This window comes from Plectropomus leopardus, chromosome 16, assembly GCF_008729295.1.
Source record: "Plectropomus leopardus isolate mb chromosome 16, YSFRI_Pleo_2.0, whole genome shotgun sequence".
NCBI classification, from domain to species: Eukaryota; Metazoa; Chordata; class Actinopteri; order Perciformes; family Serranidae; genus Plectropomus; species Plectropomus leopardus.
Window position 1 is genome coordinate 17,863,506 of NC_056478.1, and position 27,067 is coordinate 17,890,572.

The following is a 27,067-nucleotide window of genomic DNA, read 5'->3' on the forward strand; positions in this document are numbered from 1 at the left end:
CTAATGTTTTGTAAACCAAACAATTGATTGAAAAAATAATTTACAGATTAATTGGTAACAAATATAATCAAAGCCCAACTGTTGTAGACAGAGTAGCAAATGACAAAATGAAGAAGTGTTTTTTAGAGTCAGAATTTGGTGCCAACTTTTGATACTTGATGCTTTGGTCACATTTTACTCAAAAACGTTTTGAAGTTCAAAGTCAGCCCAAACTGTGGGCACCTGAGACAAACCTTTAGCAGTGACGCATATTTGAAAAAGACTGTTTTTAATGAGATTGAGGGAAAACACATCCTTTAGTCCGTCCAGTGCACCAGGATGTTACTGTACAGAGAGGAGCTGTTGGGTCTGTTCACACACAGTGAGGTCAGTCCGGGGAAAGCATCTGCCTCTCACTTTGTGGATGTAAACTAACAATAAAAAAATGATACCTGGGGGAAAAAACTAGAAAAGGGAAAATGTACAAAAAGGTTTGCAGTGACACAGCTGGAGCCACCCATGAGGCAGAGGTCGTCTGAGTTTGGTACTGTCCTCTTTGCTGGGTAAAGTCCTCGTAAAGAATTGTCTCTGTAATGCCATGGTATGCTCTCTGCAGAGTGTCCTCCTCCTCCTCCTCCTCCTCCTGCTGCTGCTATACCACAGCGTACTGCTGATACAGCAGCTCCCGGATCTTATAGTAGTCGTCACACAGGCAGCCTTCCAAGCCAATGCGTCCGGCCTCCGTCTGGACAAAGAGTACAAGGATGTACAGGTCAGATGGGTCCATTCATTAACGCTTTGCACAACGTGGTTTCACGTTTAAACATAAAGGCGTAGACGCCCTGCACAGCACACGGCTGACCTCTAAAATAAATATGCCTCAAGTTCATTCCCACAGACGTTCACAGACTTGGGATTTAAATGTCTAATGAAGCGGTCCACTTCAAGTTTTCAAATTTAAATAGCGCACAAGCACAAGCACACGCACACCCACACAAGTAGACACTTTTAAAAGTCTCAGTTCTCTTTGATTTCATTTTCTGGGTTGCGGCTATTTTAAGTTCTTGTCAATTATGCATTTTGTTGTTGGTATCCTGGCTCACTCCTACTTTTCCCTTTACTTTAGTTGTTAAGTTCTTCCTGTGATTCTTTTTTTTCCCTGCGCGTTTCTTTTGAGGTGGTGTTTTCATAAACCGCTGGGATTTTTTATCCTACTTACACAGGCTGTATTTGTTTCTCTTCTTGTTTAATGCTCCATTTTGTGTTAATCACTGGTACCTTATTTTATAGTGTGTAAGTAAATAAACCATTAACAATCAAGAACCACACCTGTTCTTTTTTTGTGATTATGTTCACATAAATAGAGAAATAAGACACTATTTACTCAATAGGTTCTGCCAATTACTTTGATCTCCAAGAATAAAAAATTATTACCTGATTTTTTTGATAAATCCTTGCATGCCTCCATGCCGAACGAAGAATCCAAAAACAGGGATAATTCTCCATGAATTGAAGTCATGGGGGTCCATGTTTAATAACGGCAAAACTATATCAAAGCATCTGTTAAAAAACTCTCACACAACTTGTTCTGTATAATCTAGGTCTCATGTATTCAGTCACATGCTCCATACTTCCCAAAACAGACAGCTCTTTCTGAGCTTAAAGTGAAACTCTCTCTCTTCAAAGCCATTTAAAAAATAGATATACCACCACCCAGCTGTATGCCTCCGTGCGCCAGTCAAGTTGCACTTACAGTTTACATCCATGTCTGTGAAAACATGGATGCTTCACACACAGAAGATCTATACAGTCAGCAGTTTCAAGGTGGTTCTTGATGGTTGAATTGTGGCCAAAAACATGAGGTGATCGTGACCTCGACCTTTGAACACCAGATTCTAATCAGTTCATTCTTAAGTTCAAGTAGACAATTTTTTCCAAATTTGAGGAAACTCCCTCAGGGCCATCTTCAGATATTGCATTCACAAATATGAGATGGAAGGCTACAGTGACCTTGACCTCCGACCAAAAAAATCTCATCGGCTCATCCTTGAGTCTACTCCAACGTTTGTGCCAAATTTGAAGCTATTCCCTAAAGGCATTCGTGAGATCACAGGAATGGTACAGACATGCGGATGGAGTTGTGTGTGAGTTTGTAAATAGATGTTTTGATAAAGGTTTGCTCTTGTTGAAAGCAGCCCCCTCTATGCCTTCAGTTAATCAAGGATTTTCTCAGTTTTTGGATTCTTTGTTCACTAGATGCATACGAGAAAAAACACATTTTCTTTCTGAATTCAACCTTACATAAGGCCTTTAACTAACATACAAATGATCATTCTGAGGGTGAAGTATTCATTGACTGAAATGCTAAAAATGTGATTTTCACTACCAACATCAGTTAACAAACACACACATAGAAATACACTCATACACAATATCTATATCTACCACGACCTGTTTCTCTAGACTCCAGACTAAGCTGCGGTATTTCTGACGCCACCTAAAATAACTTGCACTGATCACTGCTGCTTGCTCAGGATGCTCAGGATGCTCAATCCATCATCAAACAAGAAGAGAAGCTCAGTGTGTCCCACTGCTTAACAATATTAGTACGTCTTATGGGGACCATTTCCAGCTGTCGTCGCTGCTTCTGATGGCTTACAGAACAGAATCTAAGGCAATAAATAATCTCATCATTGGAAATGTATTGATTCTGTGCCTATTTGTTGCAGTGTTGGGTTGTTTCAGGTGCCAGTAAAGGTTTCTGAAGGCAACAAATAGGAAAGCATGCATTTTTAGTGATGAGCCTCTTTAAAATTATTGGACACTTAATTATGTAAGTGTTACGCACAAGTCCTTTAATTCTACATGCTTTTAATTTTATTAAAAGACTGGCTATATATCAACTACACAACTCATTTGCACCTAGACCTAAAATATAAATCAATTTCAGATAAAACTAAAAGCTCAACATTTTGATTGGCTTTATTTGGCAAAAAAATGAGACTGTGCCGTATGTCTTCCTTGCTGGCCATTTTCCCTGTTGAGGGTAAGTGTTGCAGGGAGCTGATGGCTAACACGCTCGCTGAACCAGTGGGAAGGACAACTCACCCTGCGGACGGCCACCATGTTGTTGCATACCAGCACTCCTCCCACAAACTCGGCCTGGATGCCCTCTCTCAGCAGGACCTGCTTGAAGTCAGACAGGCGAGGCTCGTTGATAAACACCGACTGATGCCCTGGAATCTGGAGGGAGACAGAAGAGAGCCCATCAGACTGAGCGCTGTCTGAATTGCTAGGACGCCCTTGTGTAACAATCCCTGCTCAATCAGAGTCCAGTGTTGAGTGATTAACCTGTCTCTGTGACTCACTTTAGGCAACCTGTCTCCAAACCTCTTTCCTGACAACATAGAATAGTTTTTTTAACTGTTTTGATAAACATTTAAGTTTTTGTTTTTCTTTCTTTTTTTAATAATTATGTGCTTTGGGTTGTTTTTACTTTTTTTGTGTCTTTTTTATAAACTTAAAAAACTTTAAATGAAAAAAATTGGTTGGTGTTTTTTTTTTCATTTTTGAAAATACTTTCTGGGGGAGGGTGTTTTCTAATAATTTAAAATTTGGGGGATATTTTTTTCTATTTTTTTTATAATTTTGAGGTTTTTGGGTTGTTTTTTCTCTTTCTATTTTTCCAATTATTTTATTTTCTATTCTTTTTTGCTATTTTTTTTTTAATAAATTAGAGTTTGGGGTGCTTTTTTAAATAAAGTTTGAGTTATTTTTTATTTTTTCATTTTTTCTCCTAATAATTTGAAGGTTTTGGTGTATTTTGTTTGCTTTTATTAAATATTTTTCTACATTGGGTACTTTTTGTTAAGTAAAGGATCTGAATACTTTGTCCACCGCTGACCATTAGTAATTTGTATGACTGCAAAGACTCTTAAAATAAGGTTACCCGTTTTGCTCATTGTTGCCTCATTTAGGTTTTTAACCTTTACTGTACAGAATGATATATATGCTGAGTGTGACATTACAAGGGTGTTTTCACATTAATCTGCTAAATGGGGGAAAGCTGGCGTGTTCTCATCTTAAATCTGAGTTACTGCGTGTACGACCACAATGTGGGACAGCAAAACTAGTTTGGCAACCAATCATGGCCCAGCAGGCATATATTTCACGGGTGACGCAGAGGACATGTCCCCCTCAAGATTTAAACACATGCATTTGTCCCCGCTAATAAAACCACAAAAGTAGCTGAGGTCTTTCGTTTGAAGGACAGTTAGAACACCACTCATAGATACAACAGTCGCCCCATGTAAAGCAGGTGCTGCTGCAGGACAAATCATGGAGGAGGACTGGGGTAAACATGGCAGCTCCTCAAGCAAAAGGGCAACAAAGATAGAGTCATGTGCTTGTTTTTAGCACTTACTTGCTTTAGGCTCTAGTTATTTTAACCTGTAAAAAGTTTGGACTGCAGTGTGGCTCTGCGTCAATGATTGTGTCCACCAGAGACCTGAGGCTGGTTACATGGCTGTCTGATGGTCTGAATAACATAATGCACAGCAGACTACATGCCAGATATATTTTTTTTCTTGAAATATTAGGCATTTATGGACAACACTTATGTAACTATGATTATGAATATGCAGAAAGTTTTGAACAAGAGCAGAAATCTTGCTGAAACACAAATAAGCTATTAACGTCCAATGGTTTATGAATTAAAATCAATTAATTCATCATGTATGTGAACAGTTGCCAGTGTGCATATGCAGAAAAGAAAGAGGAGGGAAAGTAAATTATGCCTACCTGTAATGACTCAGCAGGGATAACATTAAATGAGAAAAATTGATCTACAAGAGAATAAATGTTTGAAAGCACTACAGAATATCTAAAAGCCTTACTGCATTATATTCCATTCTATTTTCAATTGTCACTGATTTTTTTTGGTTTTCTTTTACATAAATTAAGATATTTCTACCATACATTGAACAAAGGGAATGAAGTGTTTTACACTTAAAATTTATGTGGGACAATCCCTAGACCCCCTCCCATTTCATAAGTGTCCCCCCAAACGTTGAAACGGAACCTATGCCATGCAAGGTCTAACAGGTTACATCAGTGTGCCTCTCAGTGCTTCTCGGTAAAGTGGGAGACATCTCATGACTAGCACTTAAACTTTTGAAATGAAAGTCTTTGCATATTCATAGATTCTGGATTTTCATCAGGGAGAAGAAATAGAGGTAACTTTTAATGAGGTTATTAAAATGTTTCAGTGGAAAAAAATTATGATTCCAAGCAGTGTGAAGAGAATCTTTAAGCTTACAAGCAAAATATATAACATTTAATTTTTACACATTTCCAAGAACCCCTAAACTCATATTCAGAAATAATGATATGTCATTTCAGCAACTTTGCATGTGTCCCCTGCCTTACCTCGTGTGGTGGCAGTGGCTCCAGTGTGGGAATGACATCATTCTCTTCCGACACCTCTTTCTCGTCCTCCCCAAACAGGTTCTTTATGGCGCGCTGTGCTGCCACCGCCGTGGCATTCTGGTCAACGCCAGGATCAGGTGCGACATCCATGGCCAAGTCACCGCCGTCCTCAACCTCGTCTTTCACACCCTCCTCCAGCATTACACCCGTGTCCACCTTAACCACGCGCATGTCCAGCACACCATCGATCCAAGCCAGCTCCGTGTCCTTGGCCTTGCAGAACTGCAGGGAGCTCACCAAGGAGTCTTTCAACCGCACCTTTACCATGAGATGAGATGAAGACACTGGCAGTCAGGGAAGGCTGCATTTATTCTTTGCCAACAAAAAAAAAATAATAATAACCTTACAGCAGTTAACATCTTGGCTCAACTGCCAAGGGGCTGAGACAGATGAATTTATCAGGTTTTACTATTTCACAGAGCAATGTTTCAGATTCATCAAGCTATAAAACATTTCAAAGATCCACTCCAGCAGTGTTACTTCCTGTTTCCTGTTAACAGTCTCAAACAGAAAATGGGACTGTGGTTAATAGTCGGATGTAATCCATTACTATGGCAGCCAGACAGACGTTTTAGTGTACATGTCTACTTGATTGACAGCATGGATTTTAGCAATATATAACAAAAGCGGTCACTCTCACATAAGTTATGCGGTAGAGAATTTTTCTCCATCGCACTCACCTGAAGGAAACATTAACTACTAACGTAAACCGTTATTCAGTTATTCCTAGATGACAACCACTTAGCTTAACTATTTAACTGAGGGCTGATATTAGCAAGTAGTTTGTTTTATAGTTTCTATAACCGCAACAAAAGTTAATGAAAAACCCTAATTTTAAATCAATATTTATAAATAAGTTAGCTAAACTGTTTATTGGCTACTTTGTATCAAGCGTGTAAATTGCTTACTGAATGTATTTCATAACTTATAATGAACTCTGATATTCACTCGTATCCAACAAGACAATCAGATGACATTTATCTCCCCTATTACCGCACAACTCTGGGACAGTATGCTTTGAAATACAGAGGACACACTGTGGAACACCAGTCCTCATTTTACTAAAACCTGTCCATCAGTATTCCCATTAGGTCTAACATTAAAAAAACACCTGTGCTGTAGTTAATATATTAGCTGTGTTGATGTTTATTGCACGTGTATGTGTCTGCTCCATTAATGTTTATCATAAGTATTTGTTTGTTTGTTATATTGTCATTTTAAGGAGATAATTATCGTTGGTATTTTGATAGATTGTAAATTCTAGAGAGGAGTTTTTACTATAAGCCCCTTTGGGTTTCTTAACCTCTCCTGCACAATTCTTGTTAGGTTTGTTATTATCTACTTGCTTTTACCTTATCTTGTGTGCTAATGACATTTAAGTTTCACAGTGCTGTATTGGGTCCAAAAAACTGAGGAAGCACTCCCCAAATGAAAGCTCGCCTTTTTGTTTTGCCTGTTACTCACACGACTGTATGCTGTGTGTGAGGCACATATGCTCCGCGGACAATGTGCATCTGTCATGTCTCCAATGTAGTCAAAATACAGGATAAACTGACATGCTTGCTCATGTCAGTGTTTCCTGATTTTGCTACCCACATGCACAGATGGAACCTTCACCCGTGCGAGCATCGAGGATGACGTAAAACCTGAAGCATCAAGTATAGCTATACGTCATCTTTCCATTTGAGCAACAACCTTTTCTTTTTTTTTTAATTCTTTGAGCACAAAATTATGTTATTTGTCAAAAAATATCTCCGCAATACTTTTGGCAAATCAACATCCATAATAAGGATAATCAAAAATATCATAAAGACACTAGAAACAGTGGGGCTTTAAAGGGATAACATAATAGACTAGCATACAGAAATACTGTAGTATGCAAAAGAGGAAACCAAATTGCTCCAATAAAAACAGGTGTTCACTGAGGCTGACCTGGTAGATATGTGTTTCACTGGTGGCGTCTACAGTCTCCTGCAGTTTGGGTGTGTAGACTTTGATGTCCTTGCTGAAAGCCTTGCAGGACTCAGCCAGGTCGAGACTGGCTTCTGGCGGCCCATGAACGATCACCAGCTGTCTGGGCTTCATCTGATTAATAATCTTCTTAATGGAGTCGCCATCAGAGCGACCTTCGTAGTCTATGTACGTTACTCTCGCTCTGTAGGAGAATGAAGGCAGGATAAAGCTTTTTAATGCAGCTGAATTGTCAAACACTGTTTAACACCATCACTGATGACATTTCTTGATAGTCTTGTAATATATACTGAAGAGGTTTGCTGAGTAGACATAACTTTTGCGTGCAACAAGGCTCAGTGGCACTCATTCACACCTGGAGGCCATCCAGCACACCAATGTACGATACCACTGACCACTGATCAGCTCTAATTGCAGTTAAAAAGCTAGGCAAAAAATGAGATCTTAAACCTGCAGAGCTGTTGTCATAAAGGCAGACAGATTTAAAGAATCACTGACCTAATTTCAAGATTTTCCATACTGGAGATGCATTTAGTGGGAACAACGGAGAGATCCTGGTCCATGGGCTCCTCCCCATTGGTCAACCCTGACTCCAATTTGTTTTTCTCCTCCTCTGTGGCTTGTAGTTCAGGGACCAGAAACTCTTCTAGCCTGTGAAAAAAAGAAAAACAAGCTATTTTACTTTTGCAGACAAATTTCAAATGTTGGAATAAAATCTTGAGAGTTTTTGCCGGAGCTCCTGTGATCTTAATCATTTGTCGTTAAGTGGTTATAAAACTCAATTTTAGCGTCTAAAGTCAGTCTTTTTCTCATCTTGACATTCTGACAAAATCAATCATTTAATTATATCATACATTTTTAGTCTTGGCTAATGGGAATAGTAAGGTTCGGTGACGTAAGCAATTTGTCAACAACCAAAAGGTGCACTCTTTCCAGCACCAAACAGGAAGCAGCAAACTGGGTAGACAGAAAACTGGTGGAGCTATGGCGTGAACAGGAAGTGTATTTAATATGGCATGTATGTGATCCACCAACCAGCACTTATTTTAGTGAGAAATCTTCATTTTTTAAATGTTTTGCCTACTCCTCCCACTCAAATAGTGCAGCTAACCAAAGGAGTCTGGTAGCAAATTTAGGCAACAAAATCCTTGTAAGATCCCCAGCCTTTGCAAAATCTTACAGCCTGTGAGTAAAACCTCACAATGTCTTTAGATCTAAGAGGGTGTCGGATTTTTGTCTTTTTAAAGACTTCTAGTGCATGGTAGACATCATTGATGATGACATCTATTTTTCTGTGATCCAATCTTTACATGCATCAGTGTACCTGATGATCTCCCCGTACTCGTCCCATTTGATTCTCTCTTCATGTGTAGGGAACATCGGATATGACTTTTTGGCTTGTTTGAAGAAGCTGCCTTTGCGGCTCCCCTCGCTCTTCATCATCAGGTCGTGGTGTTTAGTTTTCACTGCAGCTGGCTGATCCAGATCATCGTCCATATCGCTCTCGTCACTCGAGTCTACATCCACCCTGCAATTGCATGAAATAAACATTAACTGTTTATTCAAGTTGACAACTGTTTTTAGTTCAGTTGCAGAGAATAAATGCTGTCTCTGGGTATCATGACTCATCTACTATTTACAGATTTCCATTTAAATAGTCTTTTTTAAATATGCAATCTAGGGCACAATTTGCATTCCTGCTGGCTTTTTACATAATTTCCTGTTTTAGCTGTTAACAGACTGTACATTTTTATGAACCAAATGTTTTGTTTCACCAACAGGCATGCAAGAGGCATCCAACCCTCGAGCACCCAGTCGAACCATGTCAATTTCTACTTACTCTTTTGCTTGTTCAAGCTTTTTAGCAGCTTCTTTCTTTACTTTCTCCTTTTCAAGATATTCCTCCAGCTCCTTGCCTTCGAGCTTCACTCTTTTCCTCACCTGTCATCATGAGAAAAATGAAAGATGGATATGGTGCAAATGATGGAATGACACATTTTGTTGCTTCCTCAGCTGGGTCTGAATGTGAGAGACAGGAGCTTCCCGTGGGGCAAATGCTGCAGGAAGAGATAAACTGAAACCCTCTGTCATGGTAAATCAGCTTTGTGACTGCTGGTCTCACCTCCAGATCCAGCATCGTCTCCCCAGGGTTGTCGATGAGGTAGCGAGCCAGGGTGCCAGGTGTGGTGCGGTAGGTCAGGATGACGGAGTTTTTGGCGTCTTGGCACCATTGGATAAAGAGTTCTCTAGAAAAGCCAGACTCCAGGTCTGGCTGGCTGCAAAGCACCACCTTAGGGCTCTGCACACGAGCCAGGTCTGCCAGACTGTGACACAAGGTCAAGTGACGGAACTGAAAGGGGTTGTTTCTCTTGTCTTCAAAACACCTCATGAGCTTGTCACTCATCCACTCCACCTACAGGAAGACAGCTGATTAACAATCATGACTGGTGAAACGCAATTTTATATACAGGGCTGGCACACATTTTTACCAATGAATTTCCATATTTTTCCATAATATTTAAGCCAATTTCCATGCCTTTATTTAAGTATTAAAACAAGTGGGTCTATGTAGCGATACATCTATAGATTATTACACATCTATATATTACACATACTCGTCTGAGGCATTTGCAGAAAAGCACACTGCTAGGGCTTGCAAACTTCACTTGCTCGTTTGACCTTTCATACATGCCCACTGCCATAGACCAGACCAGCACATAGTGCGATTTTGCAAAACAACAAGACCACACCCCTCTATGGGCATAGAAAACCAAAGATCATCTAAAACTCAACAAAATATGACGTGTTTGGATTATAAATTTGATTCTCAGTTTGAAAGCCTTGGTTAAACAGCTACACAACAGCTTTTCAGCAGTTTGCCATGTCTCTCCTAATGTGACAACACAACTGAGGCTAAGCCGATTTGATCTTTATGTACCATGTGACGATTCAACGATCACGTGGCACAGCACTAGATTTTAAGTAAGTAATACTAGGAGCATATTTCGCATAATTTTAGTCATGACTGGGAACCCTGTATTGATACAGTGACATTATAATTTGTAGGGCTGCCCCGAATGCCATTTTCAGGCTTCAAAGCTTAAATAATAATCACCAGCAAATATTCGACTTTTCAGCAGGAGGTCACTGAATGTGACAGGAATGACTCAGCCAGCAATTTCCAAGAATTGTCTTATTCTACAGTATTGTTGTGCGGATTGTTGTTGGTTAATAAAAAACATTTTCTAAAAGGTTTGGTGTGTTTTACACATGTTTATAATCACAAAGGTTTTGGCTGAATGAGTACAAATTTTTGCATTTTTTGTGGCATAACAGCTTGTGACAATTTTTCTTATTATAAATTACAGACCTACGTAAATGCTCATAATAATAGGCTCCAAATTCGAGACGTCAGACAAAATGCTGTCAAAAAGCAAAGCAAAACAAATAAAAAAACAAAATCGAAGTCCCCAAGTTAAAAACCAAACACCTACCTAACAAGCAAATATCTCAACAGATGAATATTCTGGTCCATCCATAATAATTATTCGGGATCAATGTTACCAAAAGTATTTAATGTATGTGGCACAAAAAAATGATGTTTGATGTTGACCTTAAAAACTGAAAAATAATAATAATTAAAAAAAATAACAGCACCAAATGTGCAAAATCAGTAGTTGATACCTGGGACTTGGAAAACTCCACCACATTATAGCTGACATTGTTGAGCAGAGCTAGCGGGTAGACTCCCAGTCCAGCATCCTTTGTCCTCCAGATCTGGTCCAGGAGTTGAGCCAGTTCCAACACACGTCCAGCTGTATCCACGGCAATAAGGACATTACCGTCACCACGAAGGGTCTCCATTACATTTGCTGTGAGTAAAAAAATATAAGAAGCTCAATGGAATATCCCTGTAGTATGTACACTTAACATTTTTAACTCTTTTTCAACACAGTACTAAACAAAATAAAAACTGTCTTCCAGGAAGGAAAGAGAGGACTTTAATTGACAATTTGCTCCTTTCACTTTCCATTTTGATGTTGAAATAGATCAGAATTGATCAAAATGTTTCATTTGTTAGACCACTGGGACAGATTATAAAATGACTATAATATGATCCAAATGATTACTAATCCAATTAAATAAATACACTATGAAAAACATCAATTACTACAATAGAGTCTTGTGAATATGACTTACTGAGGAGCAGCTCATCTCTCTGTTTACGACGTGGCTGTACATATGTAGCATTGAAGGAGTCTGTGATAAGTAAGTTGGGACGACTAATGCTTTCCAGCGTGCAGCCGTTGAGGTGTCTAGAATAAAGAAACAGTTTAAAATAAAGTATAAACTAACAGCCTAACTAAATAAATACATTTGAATGCTTTGTCTGCTCTCACATCTCTCTCTTGTGGTTGAAGTCCACAGCATAAACAATCTCCTCCTCTCCGTCCTTCACAATTTTCCAAATCGTGCCTCCAATCATGTGACCAGCTGGGAGAGGAGTAATGGACAGACCGTGCCCTTTTCCTGACAGGTGAAAATAAAGATATGAAACACTTTGGTAACTTTGAGGGTGACTCGTAAACTGTAAGGGACTGCAATTAACTCACCTTTCAGATTGACAATCTGAGAGTATTTCAACTGCTGGATTTTATCAAAAGCACTGTCCACATCATCCAGGGTGAACAGAGTGAAATCTTCACTGTTGTTTCGAGACTAAATGGAAGGAAGGAAATAATAAGAAATCAATGGTTATCATGCAATTACGCTCTACTAATAAGTAACGTCACATGCATGACATCTCCAACATGCCTTTTTACCTGGTACAGATCATACATGAACATCTGACCCATCTTGTAGACAGGGATCGTAGCATAGATAGTACAGTTCAGACCCAGTTTCCCTACAGCGTACGGCAGGGCTCCCAGGTGTATAGGGTCAGGGTGGGAGAGGAGCACAGCATCCACCTGGTGAACATACCTGGAGGGAAAAATGGGGATAAATATTTCAATTTGCGCAATTTGAGGGTTAATGGAAACCCACTGACTGACAGCAAATGATAATGTCAAACTATTGGGCGAAAGCAGTAGTAGTTTTCCTAGTTAACAAATAATTGCCTGCATGGACTGTAATGTTCATAAAATTATTTTATGTAAATCTGAAAGACATTCATCAGTTCTCTGTCTTTTTAGTGTTGTATAGGTCATGTGGCTGTGGTGATGTATATGCTGCTTGCAGCTGAAATTTGGTGGTGGGGAATCTGGTGTAATCACAAGATGTTATTTATAGTCATAATTACCGTTTCATTGCATCAATGATGTCCATGGAGAAGTTCTCATCCCAGCCACAGTCCAGAAGGAAGCGGAATTCATCCACCTGAAGCAGGTAACACAGGGCCGACTCCTCCTGGACCCCTGACACGGCTGTCAGCTTGATAATGGACGTCATTTTTCTTCAGTTGTCACTCTGAAATACAATTGATTATTCAGTAATGATTAATTACAACGAATGATGTGGACCTAACTGAGCACAAAACTTGAATTCAATCAATGTGATTAAAAACAAACAAACAAAAACGTAGTTCAACATTAAACTGAAATTGAACGAGACAATAGAAGAATCTTTAAATAGTTTGGGTTAAAATAAACAAACAAAAACGTGCTTCGACATTAAAATGAATTTGTACGAGATAATAGAATAATCTCTCATTGGTTTGGCATGTGAAATATGTGTCTGGCACGTCGATAAGTAGGTAAAACAAAAGTAACGTTTGGTTGCAAACCACATCTTGTTCGCTCTAGCAACAACGCTAACAAAGTACCCGGCAAAGTCCGTCTAGTTAGCATGCTAGCTACATTTAACTCGTGGATGCAAGTGACTTGTATCGACGAAGGAAGTTGTTACGTACCAGTAAATATGAAATAATATAAATGCCCTCCCGTTGGATTAGAAACACAAAAAGTTAATTTGCTACAATTCCAAATTTAAGACATTTTGACTAGCGTTTTTAGCACACACTTTGCTAGCAGACATATTTGCCGCTGCATCATGTGTGAAAGGGCAAAGGAGCGTACCAAGTATAGTGGTGTTAATACAACATTACTTTATGACAAAACACTGAATGCTCAATTCAACATGCTATATTTTAATACGCGTACGTCAATATTTCAAATCAATTTGTTTTATTTGATATTTTAACCCACAAAAAGGGCTATTACGGAAATAATAGTTTTTTTTATTGCTCAAGTAACACTGTCGTGTCCGCACAGTTGGTAGAGTCCAATGTCCTCTGCCTGGTGAGTGAGGAGCAGAAGGCCAGTGCTTGGTGTAAACAGAAGGTAATATCTTACTTATTTTAACACCTTGTCTCTCAATTGTTTGGTTCATTGTACGGGAATGTGTTACCTCTGCTAAACATAAAGTAATTTGTGCTACCAAAAAACATTTTCAACGGAAACCCGACACCAAGACTATTGCTAATGCTAGCTAGCTAGCTGATTATTTGCTGGCTAGTGAATGTGTGTTACTGTTGGTTAAAGTATGTACGGTAGCTATTTCTCAGCATTTTAGCTCCATTTTGTGAAGCTATAGTGTTAATCGTGATAACAGCTACCACATAAATAGTATGTTATGCTACGGTTTGAAGTAATCCTTGTTATACTTTCTATAAGATAGTGAAAATAGATGTGTTATGCTAAGTAATGAGAAAAAAAGATTACCTAATTAGCTCGGAGCTCTGTCTAACAAACGTTAGCAACAATAAAATGGCTAAGCAACTCATTTCCCCGTGCTCAGCTCAAAATTTAAATGATATCCGCACAAATGAGGTCACTCAAAGGCAAAAAAATGTCATTTTTAGTTCTGCAAGCCCATCAATTCCCTGTCATAAATATGCCCGATGAGATTTATTAGTGCTATCCTTTTACTGTCACTGTTGTTGTTGTAGAGGTCCTGTTAATAAACCTGGACTGGCTTAAAATAATTGGTAGTCTTGTTTCTGTGTAAATATGCAGATGTGATTGGGGGAAAAATTGTCATTTTATTTGGGAGCTACCTTTTTAATCCTTTCAGACAGATCCAGTATATCATCATCCTTTACTAAGAATTATAGTTGCTCCCCACTAATGTTTTAGTGTCCCTGGACAAAGTATTTTTTAAAAGGAATAGATTCCCATTTAGTGGCTGGCAGAGCAATCTGAATAGGGTTTAGGGTTTTCAAATTGTGTTGTGTGGGTACTTCAATCTGTGCAGTATTTATTACTATGCCAATCTTGTATCATTTGCAACAATTGACTGTGATTACCACAAGATCTGCACTTCAGAAAATAGTGATTGATAGACATGATTCTGCCAGTTTTTAGTATTTGGGAAACTGATAGGTGACATCATTAGGTGACATAACTATTCTAGATCCAAGTATAAAATAGTGTCACAGAATTTATGTTACATCTTCTGCTTTTTTGTCTAGGAACCATGGTTAACTTTGTAGCACTTGCCCGTGAGCACTGGGTGAACATCCTTGTGCCCATGGGCTTTGTGATTGGATGGTACCTCGACAAACAACAGGACCAAAAGTTGACAGCTTTCAGGAACAAAAGTCTTTTGTTCGGAAGGTAAGAATATAAAACAATTTGCTGCGTATGTCTACAAGTAAAATGGGTCCTCTAGGTTGTCAGTGAATTAAGGATCAGGTGATATTTATTCCTAAGTTGTGTAGTGATGATATAGAGTTTGAAGTAATTACTAGTATGCCTACAAGTCAGCAGTATGCAGGTGCAACACTCGGCTAATAGCCATCCAATATAATTACTCCACTTGGGGTAACTCAACCAAACATTTATAAGACGGCACCTTGAAGCCTCTAGTTTTGTGTTTTACCATGTTAATTTGCAAGTGCTTTTTCATCGTTAAATATGAGTACAATTTGTGATTTTTAGGTGTGATTGTGATTGCAAGTATTAAAAAAAAAAAATCTGCCTGACAAAAAGTTCCTAAGGGCAATGTTACTGTGAGTGTGTTCACTTATAGAGCTTTCTGACTTGTGTTCTCTTTTAGGGAGCTGAAGCCTGGTGAGGAGGTGACCTGGAAGTAGACGACCTCCACCTGTCATGTGTCCTGTTGTCATCTGCAGTGTGAATGAACCTCATCAGAATATCTAAGAAAACTCCTGTATCTGTTTTTGAGTTGGATCGCCCAATTATCTTTAATATTTTGTGTTATATTAACCAATAATAAAAATGTTCTTTCTAATCCAAACCATTTTACACTTGTTGGAGATTTTGGTTGCATAACACCACATCATTTCATTTTTAAAAAAAATGGTTTATTTGGTGCTAAACAGAGAGCAGAATGGGTTGTTCAGCATGATCATTTAAGTAGAGATGATGAGGTCAATTCAGGGCAAGAAGTGTTTTTTTTTTTTACAGAGGCAATTTGAATCCACTCATGCAGTCAGCATAACTGGTGAATCTGTGGCCACTACAGAGGTTCTGCAGTGTGGATAATCCCCCTCTCAAAAAGCAGCTCGGCCAAAGCAATCTGTGGGAAAAAAAACCATGTGAGGAATGACTCAAACTGCTAATTTTACAATAACACAGGCACTAAAATGAATTATTTAGAATAAATATTCATGTAAAGTTAACAGTAGAGGAAGGTTTGTGAATGACATTATTGTTACCCAAAGACTTGCATAAATTGTCAAATGTAAGATTGCCTCCCCTCCTCCAAAAATATGTCCGTACACAGAACATAAAAAATGCCTATATGTAGAGTAGTATCACAGCTCAGCACAGATTGCAGAACAACATACCCTATCCTCTGCAGAATCACACGGGAAACTTCCTACTGTCACAAATTTGGGATATGAATGGATCAGAAACTCCATGGCGTCTGTGTGCTGAAAGAAAAATAACTATTAGTCGGCTTTGGGACACTCAAAACACAAAATGAAATTCACATAGATCACATATCTACCTCTGCTTTTATTTCAAAACTCTTGAGCTCCTCTTTGTGGTAAACTCTGGAGTTGTCTGTTGTGTAGTAAAGATGAACAGCTTCTCCATCACTGCATAACCTAGAAAGAAAAACAAAGCTTTTACGCTAAATTACTTAACGTTTCTGATTTGCTGTATCATTGACAGTCTTCTTGAAAACACAGTCAAAGAAACTATACTCCACATTTTAAATAGTCAGTTCCGAACCTGCCTGCTGTGAAATGCAGTACAAAAGTTACCTGGCACATCCAGCACGGAGAATTCTGACTCGGGTCTGAGTCGAGATTTCTGAACCTACATCTGTAACTTGCCCACTCTGCCACCTTGCAGAAGCTCCTTGCACACTGCTGGCCAATTCCTCTGCAGCAGATGACATGAACAGTTCAGACCAGAAGCATTATGCATCTCAGGTTGTCCTGCTCAATTAAAAGCCATCAACACATTAATGCAATAGTGCGATTTCCTTCTGAAATAAGTAAATTAAAATGTAATTCACCTGGTGTGAGCACCGGAGGAAGACAGTCATGGAGGAAGTCTCTGGCTTTCTGATCCACAGCAGCATCGATCGGGGCGTAGTTTGTAAGCTTCTTCATCAGACTCTCAACTTGTGAGAAGAATTTTGTTCTGCGTTGGTCATCCTACACACACAAGGAGGACTTCAGTCATTTGTGGGTAATTGGTGAAAAGCCAAGGCTGGTGACAGGAAGTGACCAGTAAATACAAAATAAAAATAATTTGTGATAAATTGAGAGCTGTGAATCACCTTGTCAGAGTTCTGTACTCCCATGTATGCCAGGTAATCTAAAGGTAAGCCCTGTCTGAACTCCACATCCTCCTCCATTGCTATTTCCAATGCAGCTGGAACCACCTGAAATAAAAGTGCAATATCAACATTATACATCAAAATATAACAACTAGAATTTTACCGCCTCGCGGCTGTACACCTCTGCCAACCAGTCAGGTTGCAGTTTGCATCCATGTCTGTCCAGACTCACTTAAAGCCATGACAACTGACAATGCTTTACAAATGAATGCTGCTACAAAAAAGCTGCAAATCCTAACAAAGACAGATGCTTTAGGATGGATGCTTTACACACATCTTCAACACAATAGCACTATCACCAACATTTTTAAGGTGGACATCCAAGTTTAGTGTCACTAGCTCAGTATCTGACCAAATGTCTCTGCTTCTGTTCCTGAGTAATGGCAGAACAATATGGCAGGCTGACTGTCAGCCTCAGGACGTAATGCCTGCGGTCACGGCTGTCGCCAGCGCAGAGGTATTAATAGTGGTTTACTGTATTGTAGTACTGTTTATCTTTTGCAGCACTTTTATTTTGGGTCACTATTGGAATATAACACACCATGTATTATTAAAACTATCTTTGTATGTGTTAAAACAAGTTTGCTCATGTTTTTTTCTTTCCGGATGCCATTAATGCGAGTACATCAGTAAATGTAAAAGCTTTCATAAAGTGACTGTTGGCTAAATCACATACAGGAAGTATCATAAGCGAATTGCATTTTTTTTTTTTACACTGCTTACATTACACCTGTAATGCTGTAATGCTTTATCAATAAAAGTGCCAATGTCATCTTGCACTGATGCTGCTCTTGATAACCTTTTAAGTTTCTGATGTTAAACCTCGATCAGAAAGAATCACCTTCTGCAGCAGATCCCCCCAGCTGTTCTTCTGGTAAGAGGAGACGGTGATGTGAAGGGAGTGAGCATCTGGGAGGCAGTCGCCCTGGTGGATGAATCCTCGGGGGAAGTAAAGGAGATCCCCGGCTTCGAGCACCACCTCCAGGATCGGCTTCCCGATGTCTGTCTGTTTGAAATTTTCTGGAGAGAAAATGCAAAGCAGTCACATCTGACAGATGACTCCGCTAATACAGTTTAACGGCTCCGAAGTAATCACTGCAGAACATTAGAACAGAATATTAGAAATTCTTTCACCTTTACGCAATGAGCCAACTTTCCTTTTGTAGAGGTTTATAAAGCCAATAAAGTACCGTCAATAGTTATCCATAAATCCTTTTCCTACCAAACTGAGAGATATGGCTTTCACTATGAGACTAAAGGGTTCCTTAAAATCATTATAAGTTTGTGAATTTGATGGAAAAAGAAAATCCACGCTTTCAAAGATTGTGCAAATAGGCATAAATAAATACAGGTAAAATTTAAGTTCTTTAGCGATCTTTTAACATTAGTAAATGAGCTATTTTTAATTGTTTGAGAAGGTGTGGAAACCCTGTATGAATAAATGATTTTTCACTCACCGCTTGAAAGCACAGGCAAGACCTCATCTTCTGTCCTACGGAAAAAAAAACAGAAAAACAACTTCACGGTGATTCTCGGCATGAATCTTTTGCTTGTTTTGTGGTTTTAAATGGTACTTTTAAAGAAACGTTGTTTAGTGTATCAAGAGCCACATATGATTAAAAAAAAATCATGAAAAGCACATCGGTCCATCTCTATTGTCAGCTTTTCCAGCCCAAAAAATCCTCAAACCTAACAAAGCAGTTTGAATTTGAAGCTGCTCTTTAAAAAATGTTCCTTATTGTGTCCTACCTTGGGTTGTACACTCTCCAGTGTTTCTTCCCCTCTAGCTGAACCACAAATGCCTCAATGTCATCATAATGTGGAGCAAAGCCTTGTGTTCCAGGTGGTGTCAGGTATCTGGTTAAAAAGAAATACGTACTAGTAACTGATAGCATCTTAAAAGGTTTCCAGGACATATAATGTCTAAAAAAAAAAAACACTCACACGTTGGCTCCTGCCATGCTGCCAAACTGCTCCTGGAGAATGGACAGCACGTTCCACACTGTGGAGGAGAACGCCTGGGGATTCAGCATGCGGAGGGAGCAGCCACTCTGGGAAAAAGGAGATATGATGATGTTTATTTATGTGCCCTGAGTGCGCTGTGCAGATGGTACACTGATACTTTTAATGCACTTAACTCAAAATGCAGCACAGAATATATTAAAAGAACACACTGCTTAATTCATAAACCTACATCTGACTGCCTTTTAATGGAGGAGCTCCTGAAGATTTCAGAGTTAAGAAGAAACTTTAATGATCTCCACAGAGAAAACCAGTGCAGCTAACATGCTGCAAAGGGTCTAATTACAAGGAATGTAAAAAAAAGGCAAATGTTGCACTGGAAATAATAATCACATACTGTATAAGAATCTGCTGCCTGCATCGGTGTGGCCTTACCCCATAGAAGTCCCACACAGTGTACGGCAGAGCTCTCCCTGGAGGATTGTGCGTCTCCCGCTTGCCGTTAGCGTAGCTTGTGACATCCAGGTTGACTCCATACTGAACATCCTCCTTACATCAAACAATAAAAGACGTGTAGTTCAGTCTGACAGATCTTCATTCATATTTCTTTTAAATTGATTATCAATGAGAGTAATGCAACCCAGGATACAGTCTTAGAGTCACTCATTGACGAACAGGCAACAGAACACATGCGGGCACATAGTCACTGGAAATAAAATAAGGCATCAAATAAACAGAAAAAGTACAAATAAAAACAACATAAATTGCATAATTTTGAAAAAAACAGAGGCCAAAATTAAGTTAAAAGTTAAATTATAACTGCCGTTATAATTATTAGGCTGTGTGATTACTCTTGATGCTTTTCTTTGTCATACATATTAATAAACTGAATAACTTAGGATTTTTAGACTGCTGTCAGGATAAAAAAAAAAACTGTGGGGCATCTGTAGCTCAGGAGGTTGATTAGACATCTGCCAATTGGAAGAAATGTGGGTGGTGTGATGCCTGGAGACTAAAAGTCGACATTGAACCTCAAATTCCTCCTGATGACTGTGGTGTAAAGTGCTTCAAGTGGACTCTAAGACGGGAGAAGTGCTATATAAATAACGCTCTTTTAATATTTGAAGATGTCACCTTTTCTTCACTTTGGCTTTTTACTGACAACATGAATTATCAAGAAAATAATGAAAAACTCAACCGATAATGAAAGCAATGAGGGCTATAATATTGTTAAACATTGCAATAACTATATTACTTGTGATAAATAAACCGACATTAAAGTGTACTCAGTTCTGCCTTTCTGCTGCTTGAAGTGTGCAGCTCAAATATGAGAAATTCCTTGTTGAATTTAGAAAAATAAAATGAACATTGAAATGAAAACAAAAGGCACAAATAAAAAAGAATGATGTAACATTTTAAATGGCAGTTTTCTAAATCATACTTCCGACTAACTCCAAAAATTCCTAAATGCATTATCAGTGTATCATGATATGTTTATCATGCAAGTTAACGTAACAAAGAGAATAAACATCTGCACGCTGGAGTAGAGTTACCTAATATTTAAATTGACTACGACTTATACAACATTTTAACCCAACAGGGTCTTCATCTGGCAAAAAACTCTACTCTACTCCAGTGTGCAGATATTTATTCTCTTTGTTACGTTGATCTGTTGTTTTATCCGGCACCTGGGCTCAAAAACAGGTTGGATGTGCACACTACTCTGCTGAGTTAATCATGTCACTCGGCATCACGATTTATAAAAAAGATATAGGAAATAAATTTAGTTGCAGCCCTAATAATAACAATAACAAGAAGCATAACAAAATAATGAAAAAGAAGAAGAGGAACAAAAAACAAGAAGAATGACAACAGCTGTGTATAAAGGTATAAAAAAAAAAACCCTAACATTTCCAACACAGGTGGGCAAATTATAGATAAAGTGAAGACAGATGAGGTAATGTCTCAGATCCTTACCTGTCTTAAAATGCGATCAAACTCTGCTGTAGAAAATAGTCCCTTGTAGTAATCTGGATTCTTACGCTGAACAAGAATGGGCTTCTTTTCCCACGTCTCCCTTCAGAAAGAGGAAAAATATTAGCTGGTGAATGTCCCAAGAAAAAGATAAAACCCTGTACAGGGTGTATTATTTTGCGATGTTTGTTTTGTTGTAATTTTGGATTAAAAATCCATAGTGATCCACTGTTTGATCTCAGTGTTTGCTCTAACTGCAGCTTCTGAAAATGAACTTTTTATTCTCCTCTTTGTACCTGAAGAAGGTCTTGGCAGGAATGGGGTTGATGAGCCACTGGAACAGCTTGCTTGCTCTCTCCCTGCTGTTGTTGACTTTTGCCAGGGCGGACAACAAAGTATCCAAAGCCTCACCATCTCCATTTACACACTCCTCTCCCTGCGTTACAAGCAGAAAAACCCTGAGAACCATAACTCCAAAATAAGGTTGTTACAGGGTTAAAACGTGTAATAATTCTAATGTTATTCATATTTTAGGGGTGAAACAACAGTAACAATGTTAACATTCAGATTAACAGATCATGGATGTGAAAGTAGCTCCGCATAGCATCTATCTTTGTATATTTTTTAAAATGTAAAAGAGAATGTATTCGTACAACTAAAAGAGTGTGTGTTTCAGTGTATGGGGTGGACGTGTGCTGGTTGGGTGACAGGTTGAAACAAAGCATGAACATCAATACATTTTAAAAACTACACAAAAAAAGATATTTTTGGCAGGTATGTAGATGAGGAAAGGTTGTGTTGGGGTGTTTTATTTAGTTTATAACACAGGGGATATTTGGATTGTAAATCAACCTTGGGCAGTTATTTATTTTTTGATTTGGGTGGCAAGTAAACCAGGGATAGTTGTTTGCACACTACAATAAATTTGGGAATTTGTTGAAATAATATATGAGTTAAAAAAAAAAAAAGTGAGAAAGGACTCGGGATATACTGTATAAGTTTTTTACTTTTACCAACTCCTCTCGTTGTAGACAGTGTACTTCTGTTTTGTTTGTTTGTTTGTTTATAATATGTAATGTTTTGTAATGTGTAATTCATCATCATTCGTTCGTTCATATTTGCAGCACACACACACACACACACACACACACACACACACACACACACACACACACTTACTTCTGTAAACTCCTTCAGACTCTCCTCTCTCAGTGCAGACTTCAGCTTCTTTCGATTTTTCTTCCTCTCAGGCTTTAATTGAGGTTTAACTGTGTTCACCTTATTGGCCCCATTCTCCTTTTTTCTTTTCTTCTTATCTGACACCTTGAACAAGTTAAGCACACGGTGAAACACACTGAAGATACATGGTAAACGTGGATAAATTACAAAGCAGATCGCATGGTTTAGTAGCCATCACAGACACTGTGCTGGTTTCCTGCAGCTGGGAGTCTGTCTCAGACGTGCCAACACACCAGATTACTCCACATGATTTGAACATATATTTACCTGCAAGGAAGACTTCGTGTCGGGAGGAGGCGCGTCTGTAGACAAAGTTTGATACAAAGCAAACGCTGACATGTGTTTTCTCTCCATTTTCCAGAGTTTATGTCATCACCCAGCGACTGCTCGAGTCTCTTCTTCAACCAATATATTGTGTAGAATTACTCTCTGAGGGGCTCAATACTGCCACCTAAAGGGTTGCACTGTAAGTTGAAGCCAATTTAGGAATAAACACATGTTGTAATAAAATAAAATAAAATAAAATAAAATAAAATAAAATAAAATAAAATAAAATAAAATAAAATAAAATAAAATAAAATAAAATATATCTACTCTTGTTACCAGGACACACACACACACACACACACACAAATAAGAGCACAGCAGGGCGTACGTGATTCGAGTAAAATAATAGCTGAACAAGTTATTATGATATGCAAATTAAGACATGGATATATTGTAGTAGTGTATTTTTTCATTAATGAATACATTTCCATTCAGTTAACTACAAAAGCTTAACTCATATCCTATATTTGTGTCGTTTTCCTGATTAAACAAAATTATCTCAAAAATTTGAGATTTTTAAATTAAAGAAAAAACAAACAAATTTAAAAAAAAAAAAAAAAAAAAAAAAAAAAAGGTGCTCGCCTGTTTCTTGGTGGGGCACGGCAGCGGGGCTGCAGCACGGCGGGACCAAGAGGGGCGTGGCGACCAAGGACCCGGATCCGGATGTACTCCCATTGGTTGATTTGAAATACACGAGCGCGAGCACTGTGCTGGTCTTGCTAGCTTACTTTAGCTAATGAGAGACTAATATGTATTTATGTTATAATTTAATTTGTGCGGACAATTTAACTACAGGGGACACCGCGTGGACAACAGCTGGATTTAAAGACTCAAAATATCTTTCAGAAAGGCCAGTGAAACACGACAACTGTTCGTCGCATGTGGAAAATGCTATGAAGTTATTGGGAACCAGGTGATGTGGCTACACCTTCACGGGGAATGTAGGGCGTTTTCTGGGGAACGAGCAGATGTGTTTGTGAAAGACAGTGAGGGGAATAAGAGGAGGAAAACCAACACGACTATGGTCATGAAAGAGGCCTGCGACACCGTGTTAAGTCAAGTTGAGGGGAGGTTCGCCAGGAGTCACCATTTTATTGAGTGACCACTTTCTTTACTGAAGTCCATTCATGACAGCAACCTTCAGGCCGCCTAGTCTGGAACCGGATCACTTCTACAAATCATCATCACCACATCACACCAATGGCAAGCACTGAATCCGAGTGAAACTCTGAAAATAATACTAACATTTAACACGGAAAACAGCGGAACAGCAGAGTTTGAACGCCCTGACAATGCTGACTATTGAAGATTAACTCATCAGTGGACTGTTGGATTATAAAAGGATTATAAAGGATCGCAGAGCTCCCTTACTTTTGAAGAAGTGAACCTCATTGGTGAGTGTAATTTATTGCTGTTCTTTAATATTACGCGATGACTGCTGTGTTGAAACACTGGTATGACACGCTTTTGACACACGGGTATCAAAGGGTGACTTCGTGGACTTCTATCTGTGTGTTATTTAGGAACCGTCAAGACTCGAATTTCTCCTCTTTCAGTGACTTGCAGATATCCCTAACTCCACTTTTTACTAGTCGGAATTGAATTACATCATCTGCTGATTCTACTTTTTACCTGTTTCGGAACCAATTCACCTCATTTATTGGACAAAACGATACATCACTCAACTTTACGTGACTTGATCTGTCTGCGATGTCACAATCGGTGGCTACACTGTATGAATCTACACACAATAAAATGATATTTTACGGCGTAAATAAAATGAAACATTTCCAACAACAGTCACACTGGCAACAACTTGCACACAAACCGAATGCGTAGTCAACTGAGCTAAAGCTCCAAACAGCAATTTGTCGCAAAATAGTAGTCTATTTGAACTTGTTCTTGGCCATATTGTCAGCTCATTTTCGGAGGTGGAGCGAAGAAAACATGACCAAAACCACGTGTGATTTTCACACACGGCTATCAAAGGATGACTAAATGGACTTCTGTCTCTCTGGAATTTATCAGGAAGTTTGCATATTGTTGTGAGGTTAGATCTCCCATGCGCACACCCACAGCCAGAGAGTGCAGGTATTTCCCTCAACTCTGCTAAAGTGTAAAACAATATGCAAACTTCCTGATGAATTCCACAGAGACAGAAGTCCACTTAGTCATCCTTTGATAGCCGTGTGTGAAAATCACACGTGGTTTTGCTTCCTTATTTCTTCGCTCCACCGCCGAAAGCGAGCTGACAGTATCGCCAGGCATAAGTTGAAATAGACTACTATTTGGCGGCGGAAATCGGTGTTTGGGGCTTTAGCTCAGTGGACTACGCATTCGGTTAGAGTGCAAGAGGTCGCGGGTTCGAGTGTGACTGGAAATGCTTCATTTGAATTATGCCGTAAACAAGAAATTCACTGTATGTAGATTCACTGATTCGCTGACAATGATTGTCATACTGCACGCAGATCAAGGCACTTGAGGCCGAGTCATGTATCGCTGTGGCCAAAAATGAGGGGAAGTGCTCCCGAAAAAGGGTCAAAAGCAGAATCAGCAGATGATGTCATTGACTTTCAACCAGTAAAAAGTGGCAAAACGGATATCTCCAAAAGTGTCATTGAACGAGACATTCGAGTCGTAACATTTCCTAAATGACAATTGCAGGTATGTGTAAGTTTGTATTGAATAGACTGATCCATCTTCCTGTGCTTTACGCAGCGTATCTCCCTCTCTTCTAGTAGAGAGTCAGTCATTCAAAAGTCAGATATGTTGTGACCAAGCTGGATTCCATATCTGGATATCAGGGTGCATTTTGCCACTGTTTTGGTAGCCTTACTGAAACATGGATATGTCTTACTGTCGTTTTGAACACAGAAAATGACTTTTAAATGACAAGCACGAGTATCGCCCGATTGAAATGTGTCAGCTATCTATAACGTCAATTTGTCTGCTCAAAAAGACAGTTAGAGATATCCAAGTTTCAGTTTCCACTGGTCAAAAGGGGAATTACAGATATGTTGTGCTGCAGTCATACAGCCGCTTTAGCACCACAGAAAGCTGAACAGCTCCCTCAGAGGGCCTGTGTGAGGTTAGATCTCCCATGCGCACACCCACAGCCAGAGAGTGCAGGTATTTCCCTCAACTCTGCTAAAGTGTAAAACAATATGCAAACTTCCTGATGAATTCCACAGAGACAGAAGTCCTCTTAGTCATCCTTTGATAGCCGTGTGTGAAAATCACACGTGGTTTTGCTTCCTTATTTCTTCGCTCCACCGCCGAAAGCGAGCTGACAGTATCGCCAGGCATAAGTTGAAATAGACTACTATTTGGCGGCGGAAATCGGTGTTTGGGGCTTTAGCTCAGTGGACTACGCATTCGGTTAGAGTGCAAGAGGTCGCGGGTTCGAGTGTGACTGGAAATGCTTCATTTGAATTATGCCGTAAACAAGAAATTCACTGTATGTAGAGATTCACTGATTCGCTGACAATGATTGTCATACTGCACGCAGATCAAGGCACTTGAGAGCCGTCATGTATCGCTGTGGCCAAAAAATGAGGGGAAGTGCTCCCGAAAAAGGTCAAAAGCAGAATCAGCAGATGATGTCATTGACTTTCAACCAGTAAAAAGTGGCAAAACGGATATCTCCAAAAGTGTCATTGAACGAGACATTCGAGTCGTAACATTTCCTAAATGACAATTGCAGGTATGTGTAAGTTTGTATTGAATAGACTGATCCATCTTCCTGCTTTTACGCAGCGTATCTCCCTCTCTTCTAGTAGAGAGTCAGTCATTCAAAAGTCAGATATGTTGTGTGACCAAGCTGGATTCCATATCTGGATATCAGGGTGCATTTTGCCACTGTGTTGGTAGCCTTACTGAAACATGGATATGTCTTACTGTCGTTTTGAACACAGAAAATGACTTTTAAATGACAAGCACGAGTATCGCCCGATTGAAATGTGTCAGCTATCTATAACGTCAATTTGTCTGCTCAAAAAGACAGTTAGAGATATCCAAGTTTCAGTTTCCACTGGTCAAAAGGGGAATTACAGATATGTTGTGCTGCAGTCATACAGCCGCTTTAGCACCACAGAAAGCTGAACAGCTCCCTCAGAGGGCCTGTGTGAGGTTAGATCTCCCATGCGCACACCCACAGCCAGAGAGTGCAGGTATTTCCCTCAACTCTGCTAAAGTGTAAAACAATATGCAAACTTCCTGATGAATTCCACAGAGACAGAAGTCCTCTTAGTCATCCTTTGATAGCCGTGTGTGAAAATCACACGTGGTTTTGCTTCCTTATTTCTTCGCT

At 39.2% G+C, this 27,067-nt stretch overlaps 2 protein-coding genes across 2 annotated transcripts; both read right to left on the reverse strand.

Moving 5' to 3' along the window:
- Positions 1-251: 251 nt before the first annotated feature.
- Positions 252-13,498, reverse strand: cpsf2 (cleavage and polyadenylation specific factor 2). The gene is made up of 15 exons (XM_042504040.1): positions 13,349-13,498; positions 12,740-12,906; positions 12,261-12,420; positions 12,051-12,156; positions 11,838-11,967; positions 11,638-11,753; positions 11,122-11,309; positions 9,560-9,850; positions 9,278-9,378; positions 8,762-8,965; positions 7,936-8,088; positions 7,399-7,621; positions 5,407-5,724; positions 3,088-3,222; positions 252-724 (listed from the first exon to the last, which is right to left on the reverse strand). Exons 2-15 carry the CDS (start codon positions 12,886-12,888, stop codon positions 632-634), a joined length of 2,367 nt encoding a protein of 788 aa, XP_042359974.1. The 5' UTR covers positions 12,889-12,906; positions 13,349-13,498; the 3' UTR covers positions 252-631.
- A 2,243-nt stretch (positions 13,499-15,741) lies between these two features.
- Positions 15,742-22,818, reverse strand: riox1 (ribosomal oxygenase 1). The gene is made up of 15 exons (XM_042503401.1): positions 22,699-22,818; positions 22,372-22,515; positions 21,489-21,628; positions 21,196-21,295; positions 19,654-19,767; positions 19,201-19,307; positions 19,006-19,113; positions 18,714-18,748; positions 18,098-18,276; positions 17,197-17,301; positions 16,930-17,071; positions 16,673-16,793; positions 16,414-16,513; positions 16,250-16,336; positions 15,742-15,978 (listed from the first exon to the last, which is right to left on the reverse strand). Exons 1-15 carry the CDS (start codon positions 22,783-22,785, stop codon positions 15,919-15,921), a joined length of 1,629 nt encoding a protein of 542 aa, XP_042359335.1. The 5' UTR covers positions 22,786-22,818; the 3' UTR covers positions 15,742-15,918.
- Between the last annotated feature and the right edge of the window lie 4,249 nt (positions 22,819-27,067).

Bases quoted from the DNA above. Each gene is read 5' to 3' on its own strand.
- cpsf2 (XM_042504040.1), bottom strand. From the start codon at position 12,888: ATGACGTCCATTATCAAGCTGACAGCCGTGTCAGGGGTCCAGGAGGAG. The intron at 8,966-9,277 runs GTAAGTAGAAAT...ATGCAATTGCAG, and splicing joins AAGCTTGAACAAGCAAAAGA to GGTGGATGTAGACTCGAGTG. The intron at 725-3,087 runs GTGAGTTGTCCT...CTCTTTGTCCAG, and splicing joins ACATGGTGGCCGTCCGCAGG to ACGGAGGCCGGACGCATTGG.
- riox1 (XM_042503401.1), bottom strand. From the start codon at position 22,785: ATGGAGAGAAAACACATGTCAGCGTTTGCTTTGTATCAAACTTTGTCT. The intron at 18,277-18,713 runs GTGAGTGAAAAA...TTTTCTCTCCAG, and splicing joins CTTGCCTGTGCTTTCAAGCG to AAAATTTCAAACAGACAGAC. The intron at 16,794-16,929 runs GTGAATTACATT...CATCTGCTGCAG, and splicing joins TCCTCCGGTGCTCACACCAG to AGGAATTGGCCAGCAGTGTG.